Below are 10,333 nucleotides of genomic sequence, written 5' to 3' on the forward strand. Positions count from 1 at the left end.
TTAAGAAATTGCTAATGAGTCATGATGGGTTGTTGCTTCATATTTGTGTTTTTGTTATGTTTCATGCATGTGGTGTGATGGCCATACCTTCCAGATTTACCACTTCAAGTTTTCCAACTCTAATTAATTGTTGGTTTTATGTGCGTCGTCTTAAAGGGATGTCTTCACTAGGAATTATATTTTCTGTTTAGTGAGAAGAAGGCATGCTTCTCTGGCATAGCTGTAGACAATTCTTTTGCATTACACTTGTGTCATCACTAAGTTTTCAGACATAGTAGTGCTATGGTACTAGTTGTAGATGTGGTTTATAAATTTGTTTAAAGAACATTAGTATTTAATGGTGAAGTGAATTGAAAATGAGGGGTAATGTAATAGTGAGAATGAAGTTATAGAGATTGGAGGTATGAGAGGTAGCAAGGAAAACATTATACATGCAGAAGGGAAGATTTCAGTAAATGGAGAAAATTAAGGACAGTTATAAAAGTCTATTCTGGTGAGGTAGAAGCTAAAATACAATGTCTTAACAATTAATGTGCAAAACTGTTTAGTTATCAAAAATAACCAATTACAGAAACTAAATTACTAAAGCATTAAAAAAAATACAAACACATTCAAAATATGTAATCAAAGCCAATCAAGCAACATATAACCCCTACACAAGAAAAATAGTACCTTGAAATAGAAGATATTGGTTCTTTAGTCTCCACAGTGGTATGCTGTGGTTCCTACCTCCACTAGTATTATCATTTTTTCAGATTTCACAGGTATGGAAAAGGATTGGTAAATTCAAGAGATCAATACAATTAAGCCTGTACCCCTTACAGATAAGAAGGATTTCTGTAGTCATAAACTTCTTTCTGTCATACTTTCCTGGTCAAGTCCCCTTGCACTGTCAGCCAGCCAGATACACACCAGAGCCCTGTGATAAGAGAATTAACTTTTCATAGGCAGGCCTTGCTATGGTTCACAGACTGACCTAATGTGGTAGAGCCATCCAACTTAGTACCTTTGTGTGCTGTCCTACTGTTGGGTTTCATATCACTGTACTCCCTTGTATTTTGACCTGGCATTAGAAGGGGAGGGAAAGTTGCTTACTCTGGTGGGCAGATACATGTCCAGGTTTCCTAGTCTGCAGTCCCACTATGGTGCTTACTCTGTTCTGGTCTGTACTTTGTTTCTCAACAGTCAAAGTTACTTTCTATGACTCCTAGAGCCACATCTGTGTGAATTTCAGTCATGGAGGTGCCACTTGTAGTGATGGTTTCTGTAACAAAGGCAGGGAGAATGGTAGGTGTAATGCCAGCCAGAATTTCATAGCTATGGTGACTGGGATGCTGGGGTGGGGTTAGCATCAATGGCTACAGTGTATTCCTTTGAGGTAGAAACTCACTTGTGATGCAGATTTTGTAGGCTGTTTGGCAGTAGAAATACATTTAAGTTTGGGTCATTGATGGCCTGTGTCAGTCCTAGCTGAGTATGTCTCAAGTGGCAGCTGTGGCAGCTACAGTGACAGGTTCCAAGTTGGGTAGGGGAAGGAAGTCCATTGCTACATAGAGTGAGTGAGTATGAGCTGTGGCAGGAGCATTTTGGCTGGTAAGTACAGTAGTCACCATCCCTCTGCTTCATTCACCATAATAATCCACTCACTTAGACATGTTTTCTACTATGCCACCTTACCCAGAAGTACCAATGTCACAGTGTTTATATATTTGAGAGAGAGAGAGAGAGCATGTACTTGAAATAAATTTATACATGTATTTCTGACTGCTTAAGTAATAATAACCAATGATTTCTGTTGTGGATAAAACAAATATTAGAGATAAAACAGCAGGGTTAAAAATACCAGGGAAGATAAATAAAGAGGCTTGCCGTGGGGTATGAAGTAGGCAAGCTAACAGGATAAGAAAAAGGACAGGCCCATGAGTGGAAAAAATACTGGTCTCACCAGGTTCCAGCTGCCCCACCCCCTGCCCATGAAGTCCCTCTCTGAGGACCATATGCACAGCACCATTGCCCTTTCTCCTAGTTAACTTCTCAACTTTATTGGTACTTATACCTTTTCACATATTCCTGCATCTAACACAACTATTTATAATACATGAAATTATGGATAAAAAACACTTCCAGGAAAGTATCCATGTATTCCAGGAAGCAGACCACCACCCTATATCAAGCCAGAGGAGAGCCAAGGAAGGAGAAATAATAGACTATGACTTTTAAGTGCAGATACTATAGGCGGTCATTTGGTGTTGCATCTTGGCTCAAATCTGCCTTGCTTTCAGAAAGGTGTACTTATTTCCAACTTTTGTTTTATTACTTGCTAAATTAACCATTGATTACTTGATTTCTCTGCCTGTGCCTTAGGGTGAATTAATCTCCTTTGGGTGCACAGGAATTGATAGCACTTCTATGGTTAATATGAAGGGGAATATAGAGAGAAGGCATATGTCTCCATCCATAATATTTGAGTTGGATCAAATTTTTTAACAGATAAAGTAAAATGAAGGATTATCCCCCTCTGGTTGAGACCACCATGCTTCTACTCTCAGTGTTTGCCAAAGACTCTACTGGCCTCATGCATCTCCTCACTCCTGTCATGTCTCTTAAGTGTCTGGTTTTCTTCTGGTTTCTTTCTCTGCTGTGGAATGTTCATTGTCGTCTCTTCTGACATGAGCATTCTTCTCTCTGCTTCTTCTCTTTTGTTACCTGTAATTCCTGGTTTAATCTGTACTACTATCCAACATATCTGTTTCATTTATTTAAAAATATTTTTTAATATTTTTTTATTTATTTGCAAGCAGAGGCATATGGATGGGAGAGAGAGAGAGAGAGAATGGGCACCCCAGGGTTTCTAGCTGATACAAATGAAGATGTACTTTGTGCATCTGGCTTATGTGGGTACTGAGGAATTGAACCTGGGTTGTTAGGCTTTTCAGGCAAGCAACATAACATCTCAACCATTTCTCCAGCCCCTCTTGTTTTTTTTTAATCTGAAGATAAGATATAAGTACTGATACCTACTTGGGTTATTGCTTATTTCACTCCTTATTGAAACTTGGAATGGCCAAGGACCTCACATTTTGCCTTTACATATGGCTTTCTGCCATATGAAAACATTCTGTTTCCTGATTCATGTCCCGGTAAGACATTAAAAACCCTCTGAGCTATCTATACTACTGGTGTCATTGTTGCACTGTTGCAGTTTGAGCGCAAATGTCCCCCATAGCCTCAAATGTTTGTAATTGAACCTCACACGTGATCCCCCACTGGTGAAGCCTTGTTTGAGGAGGTGTGTCTTGTAGGGTAGACCTTGAGGCTTATTAGTTCAGCCTCCTGGATATTAAGAATTAGTACACTTTGCTGTAGTGACAAGATGGAATGGCCCAACTATGTGCTCTGCCATGCTTTCCTTTCCCTACCATGATTAAGCTTCCCTTGTAAACTGTAAATAGAAATAAACACTTTCCTCCCATCAGCTGTTTCAGGCTAAGTGTTTCTTCCCAACAACAAAAAAGTAGCTTGTACAGGCTGCATGAAGAAATGCTCAGATTTTGAAAAATGAAATTCTGATTACCTTTATTCTTGGGTCCCCTGCATGTGTTGTTTCTTCCTTAGCACAAGAACACCCTTTTTAATTATAAAGTTTCACCATGGTCGCTGGCAAACTTGTAGGACATTGGTAAGAGATGACCCTCAATGACATTACTCCCCATAGGGAAACTGGGTATGAAGATACTGTCTTCATTGTTTGTATACATTGATATCCTATATGAACTACAGATTCCTGAACTATACAAGAAATCAGCTCCCTTATGACTATTGTCTCTTGTCATTGGAATCTTACCAATTGCCAGATGCCTGGACAGGGTCTAAATTGCCAGTACCTTGTCACTCTCAAACATTAGGTTTATATCACCTAGGACAGGGAATGGCTATTTTGAAGGAAACTCCCCAGGTCTAGAGCTGACCTTGGAATTGGTTCAGCAAATGTCTGGGAGAATAGCCCATACATGAGAGGGAAATAAGCAGGAAAGGCAAGAATGATGGCAGATATAGTCCAAGGAGGCTGATCAATGTTGGATCACAGGAATATAGGGGACTCTAAACCTGCCTCCCACAAGATAGATAGATCATCCATGGGAGGTGTGTACACCAAACTATGGTTAAGCGTGGCCTGAGCAGATGGAGGGATCCGTTTTCTCAGGCTCTGCTTGTATTAATGATGAACTTTCCCTCCTCTGGAGGTCTATGGACAAAAAGGTAAATGTGGAGACGTTCCCTGTGCCCAGAGTTGCAGTGAGCTTCAAGTTACTGGCAGAAAACATTGAACCAAGAACAGCATGTGGGAGGAGAGGGTTTGTTTTGGCACATAGCTCCATGATGGTAGGGAAAAATGATGGTATGAGGAGAGGGTAGACATGACCTCCTGGCCAACATCAGGTAGAAAACAGCAACAGGAAAGTATGCCAAACACTGGCAAGGGGAAGCTGTGGCTATAACACCCATAAGCCCTAACCCCAACAATACATCACCTCTAGAAGGATCCAATACTCAAATTGCTACTACCTGAGGACCTAGCATTCAGAACACGAGTTTAAGGGGTCACCTGAATCAAACCACCACACCCAGGTTTTCTTTTTCTTAAGTAATAACCACACCTGTAAAAACTGCAAAGTGGATCCCATTTCAAATGGTTTACTCCTAAGGAAAAGTCCAGTTTAGCATTTATCAACTTGTCATCAATTCAAAATTTTATGAGAAATGAAATTTTCTTGATCAGATAAGTCATGGAGACTCTTTAGGTTGTATTCTAACCAGTAAACATCCTGCAAAGATGAAAGAAAAATGTTGCATACTATGCTTCCAAGGGAAGCCTCATGATCACCAAGACCCTGAGCCATCTGTGCAGGTGTGCAAGTGGCACAACAGGTAGGAAGAAAAGGAAAAGAGCCAGGAAACTCCTAAATTCCTAACAGTGACCCCTGAATCACAGCTGATTTTAACAGTAAGAAAAGGTTATTTTGGGGGATACTTATATGATCTTAAATACCCAACAGGACAGTCTAAACAAAAACTTAAAGTAATTCTCCCAGTCCACCCCAGGATTCTTACTCTGATTTGGTTCAGTTGGGGAACCTAGTATGCTTAAAGACATACAAAAACAATCATTCAGATTATAAGGTTTAGCCAACTATGAAGCTGTCCTTGACTGTTTCTCAAACTCCTGGTAATGACTAACTGGTTTTAACTATCCAAGATTAAACCCTATGTTCCAGAAAATTCTCAAAAGGGCAAGAGAGCCCTAGTGGAGCAGTAAACCAACCGAGGATTTACAAATTTTATATTTTCAGAATTTCATTGGAATTTGCTCAATTATAATGATACCCAGCCTTGCACTCTACAATAGTCAAACTCCCATAAAATATCAATATTATCATTTCCAGAGGCACATTTTCAGTTCTGTATACCTAGCCTCCCTAAATATTCAACACTCTTTCTCCAATTAAACACAGCACTTTAGTTATGCTGTGGATGTGAAGTGTTATCTCCCAAATGGTCATGGGTTGAAGATTTAGTCCTCACCTCATTGGTAATTTGAATGTGAGGGATTTAACTAAATTAATGAATTAATTCTCTGACACATTCATAAATTGATGGCATTATTCAGAGGTGATGTAAATTTTTGGAGAAAGAAAGTTACTGGAACATGCCCTTATGGGGGATATATATTTTCCCAGGAGTCTCATTCTCATTCATTCTCTCTCCCCCTTTCTCCCTTTCCCTTTCTCTCTCTCTCCCTCTCTCTCTCCACATACACTCTCCCATGATAGATATCCCTGCTCAGGCACAAAAATCATAGAGGGAAATTAGTAAGGATTAAAGGAAACCTCTGAAACTATGAACCAAAATAAATCTGTCCTTCTTTTAAATGCCACTGTCAGGCAATTTAGAGACTGATGAAAAGGTGAGTAACAAAATCAGTACAGATTTCATGTCCTTGAAATTCATTTAATTGAAAACATAAGGGCGTTTTTCCCCCAAAGATGGTTTTTTGCTCCTTTCATTCACCATCTAGGGTACATATTTAAGACTTCAGTGGCTGAACCAGCCTCAATTAACAACAGAACATAGCACTCCTCCTGATGAGTAGGGATACTGTAATTTAGTGAGCGCTGGTCATGAAAGCATCCTGTGTTTTCAGGTGTATTAAAGCACCATAGCACTTTGAAAAAAATCACATTAATACAGAACCTCCGGTGTTTGTGAATTGGTAATATTCAAATGTTAGTTGTTTGGGTCAAGATTATTCAAAGAGTAGACCTTTCACCCAAATCTTCAGTTGCAGATCATTAAACTGGAAGATGTTTGGGTCTACTTCAAGAGTTAGTTCTGACTCAAAACCAGGCAACTGAGATGGGTGGTGTCCAGCTGATTCTGCTCTTCATCAAGGTTGAGAAACACAGCTCTGTTTACGACAAGATCTTGTAATATTTTGAGGCCTTTGATGTATTATGTTGCTGCTCCTCAGCTTTACTTTAGTATCAAACAGGTAGCCTGTCCTTCCATTTATTAGTAATTAATGGGTGTCTTATGTACATGGTACTGTCTAGGCATTGGAGAAACCGCACAAAGGGACCCTGGAGCTGTCACTCTGGACTGAAAACAAAAAAACAAAAGACTGGCAATAAGCAAGGGAAAATATCACTTAGCAGAACAAGTTGCCTGTCGGTGGGGGTGGGGGGTCTTGAAGAAAATAAACAGAAAAGAACTCAGAGGTCAAGTACGTTGGATGAATTTGTAGGCCTAGGGCTTTCTTGGAAGTGACATTTCAGCTGAGTCCTGAATAACAAAGAAGCAGCCCAGCAATGGCAGGCCATTTTGTCTTTGGTATGTTGGCACTTTGTAGCTGTAGTTGATCTAGGGACAGAGGACAGGCCCAGGGGCTGGAGCCTCCTCACAGGCCAAGGACAGACTGGCGGTGGAAGGGGGTAGGTGGAAAGGGTGGATAGATGGGTCACAGGGTTAGGACCGCCCACGTATGGCCTTTGAGTTGTATTTTGTGTGTGGCGCGTTTGCGCGAGGAATGATAAGTCCTGATGTGCGCTGTCAGAAGGTGACTGGCAGCTGTGTGGAGAACTGGACTGGAGAGATTTGGAATGGGAGAGTGGATGGAGACAGCCATGAAGAGGCTGTTGCAGCAAAGCGGGGAAGGGACTTGGGTGCGTGGGAGTCATGATGCAGCAGTGTGCAGAGAGGGAGCTGGTTACCTGGTCAGGGATGTCTGGGGCGGGGCAGGCAGAAGCTGCAGTGGCTGTGGGTGGGGCTTGAGGAAAAGGGCAGACCAAGGAACCCTGGGCTTGTTCAGCCACACAGAGAAGCTGTTTTCTGACATCAGTGCTGTCACAAGCCTTGGCTGTCAAGAGGACAGAGGACAGCGGCTGGAGGGTTAATCAAGGGACTTGAAAAGGCATCTTGGGCTGTGCACGCTCTGGCCACGCGCGCTCCCGGCATTTGGCCCAGGTCGCAGGGACGCCGCCTCGGGGACCAGAGCCACGAGCCCAGGTGTGCCGGCGTGCGTGTGGAACCTGCGTGGCGGGAGCCTGGCGACATGAGCACCTTGCTGTCGCGGGCGAACTCACTGTTCGCCTTCTCGCTGAGCGTCATGGCGGCGCTCACCTTGGGCTGCATCTTCACCACCGCCTTCAAAGACCGCAGCGCGCCAGTGCGCCTGCAAGTCTCGCGGATCCTGCTCAAAAACGTGGAGGACTTTACTGGACCCAGGAAGAGAAGCGACCTGGGATTCCTAACGTTTCACATCTCCGCGGATCTAGAGAAGACTTTTGACTGGAATGTCAAGCAGCTCTTTCTTTACTTGTCCGCAGAATATTCAACAAAAAACAACGCTGTCAATCAAGTGGTCCTCTGGGACAAGATCCTCCTGAGAGGTGATAACCCCAAGCTTCTGCTGAAAGATTTGAAAACAAAGTACTTCTTCTTTGACGATGGAAATGGCCTCAGGGGAAACCGGAATGTCACTTTGACCCTGTCTTGGAATGTGATACCAAACGCTGGAATTCTGCCTCTTGTGACTGGATCTGGACGTGTGTCTGTCCCGTTTCCGGATGCGTATGAAATAACCAAGAGTTTTTAAGTGACTGTACACTTACAACAGGACATTTTGGTTCTTAATGAAGTGTTATTTCCTTGATGTTTCTCTTTACATCTTTCTGGTATCTGTTTTGATTGTTTCTTTATGTTTTGTGTTGAGACTCTGCAGCCTACTTAGTGCTGGGGTTATTACATGCATGTGTCAGCACAACTGGTTGTTTAGTGATATTTTTGACTGATACCTTTCTGTTTTTGTGTAAGAACTAATGGCAAAAGATTTAATTTATGGCAAGTCTAATGGAGTACTGTAACTTGATTTTACAAACAAAAGAAAACCACACTGTACAGCATTATAAGAGTAAGACAAGTACAAAATTAGAATTAAAAAAACATTAATATATTCCATGTATTTTCATTATCCCACATGTAATCTAAAGTGTTAAGAGTATCTGAAACAATTGTGTGCTAGTTTTGTCATAAGGGCTGTATTTTAACCCAGGCATTTTATATATGTTCTCATTGAATGTCATTTTCTTGTGTCTTTATGGTGCATTTAATTACTATATTGCTTTTCTTTATAGCTTGGTTTACAAAATAGATAAAAGTAAATGAAATTTTCCCATTCAGTTTAGAAATCCTCTTAATGCTTATGTTTCCTACTAGCAAATATTTCCATTTGAATAGTTAATAGCTCTTTAGTCTGTACATAATTACAACTCATTTCAAATCTCTTAAGATCACAAATGTGTCTTCAAATTGTTTTGCTACAAAGCTTTCTGTGTGCTATATCTTTGTACAATGTTTCAGCATTGTCATTGACATTTTGAAATCTTTGCATGGTTTAACCTGAGATAAGTGGGTTCTAATGTTCTTAGTGCCATTAAATATTAAGCATTAAAATTATGTGTACATTCATTATTTGATATTTATTAGGACACTGATAATAATACCTGAAGTATGATGTTTCACATGCAACACATTTTATTATATGTTAGTTTTGATTTCAGTAATCTCATAAATAAATACTAAAATTTTTAGAACTCTTTTCAAATTAAAAAAAAAAAATAAGGTTGTGGAGATGACTCAGTCAATAGAATGCTTGCTGTGCAAGCCTTAGTACCTGATTTCAGATGCCCAGTACACATATAAAGACACAGTAGCAGGAACATCTGTAGTCCCAATGTGTCTATGGTAAGTTGGGAAATGGGAAATGGACAATCATTTGAAAACTTACAGGTCAACTATCCTGGTGAACCAGTGGTGGAAAATGAGACCCTGCCTCTGAGAAAGGTGAAGGACTTAACACCCAACATTGTCCTCTGATCTCCATATTTATGCTGTGGATACATTCATCTCCACTAATACACATGTGTAAACACACACACAGCCCATAAAAAAGAAAATAAAAATCAAAACACAGAAGTTTGTTAAATTACTCTAAGGTTGAGTATCTGAGAAGGAAAGTTAAAATTTGAATATTGGCCCTATGATTCTCTAAATATTCTTTTATACCTCAGATAACAGATTAGTCAAATTTCACTGATATTTTTCCTTTCTTTGTTTTTTTAACTCTGAAAATTCTATCAATCCTAGAAGTTTCCTATTTTGAATGGAAGAATTAATTATGGTGGTAATAACAAGGTTCATTTCATTCCCTGCATAAAGTCACATAACATATAAATAAACCAGAATGTAATACAAAATAAATTAAGGAATAAATATATAAAATCTTCCATGATCAAATATATGATGAAATTTAAAGTAACTTTTTTCCAAAGTGGGGAAATAGATATGCTCAAAAGCACCAACTGCAGCACAATCTCTTTTTTTAAATGTGTGTGTGTGTGTGTGTGTGTGTGTGTGTGCGCGCGTGCGTGCAGGCCATGGTCTCTTGCTGCTACAATTAGAACACCAGTTGCTTGTGCCACTTGGATGTTGGGCTTATGTGGGTGGCTTGAGGGCTGGTAGTATAGCTCAATAGTAGAGCAAATGTCTAGCATGAACAAGACCCTGGATTCAATCTCCAGTATCCATCAATAAATAACTGAATAATTAATTAACTTGGGCTCATTCTTATACAAATATCATTTTACTTCAGTGTCAGTTATTAGAGTCTCACAACGTCTCTTCAGACATAAGACTTATGACTTATGAAAACCAAAGTATGATTGAGAATGTCTAAGGCCAGGGATAGTTTTGAAAAAACAGTAATTGGGCTGGAAAG

At 40.2% G+C, this 10,333-nt stretch overlaps 1 protein-coding gene across 1 annotated transcript; it reads left to right on the forward strand.

Moving 5' to 3' along the window:
• Positions 1–7,297: 7,297 nt before the first annotated feature.
• LOC101603689 (signal peptidase complex subunit 3-like) lies at positions 7,298–9,009 on the forward strand. Its single transcript, XM_045140629.1, has one exon. The coding sequence runs from the start codon at positions 7,610–7,612 to the stop codon at positions 8,150–8,152; it is 543 nt and encodes a 180-aa protein (XP_044996564.1). The 5' UTR covers positions 7,298–7,609; the 3' UTR covers positions 8,153–9,009.
• The last annotated feature ends 1,324 nt before the right edge of the window (positions 9,010–10,333 follow it).

This window comes from Jaculus jaculus, chromosome X, assembly GCF_020740685.1.
Source record: "Jaculus jaculus isolate mJacJac1 chromosome X, mJacJac1.mat.Y.cur, whole genome shotgun sequence".
Lineage (NCBI taxonomy): Eukaryota > Metazoa > Chordata > Mammalia > Rodentia > Dipodidae > Jaculus > Jaculus jaculus.

What these genes read in the sequence shown, in the direction of transcription:
- LOC101603689 (XM_045140629.1), top strand. Translation starts at nt 7,610, where the DNA reads ATGAGCACCTTGCTGTCGCGGGCGAACTCACTGTTCGCCTTCTCGCTG.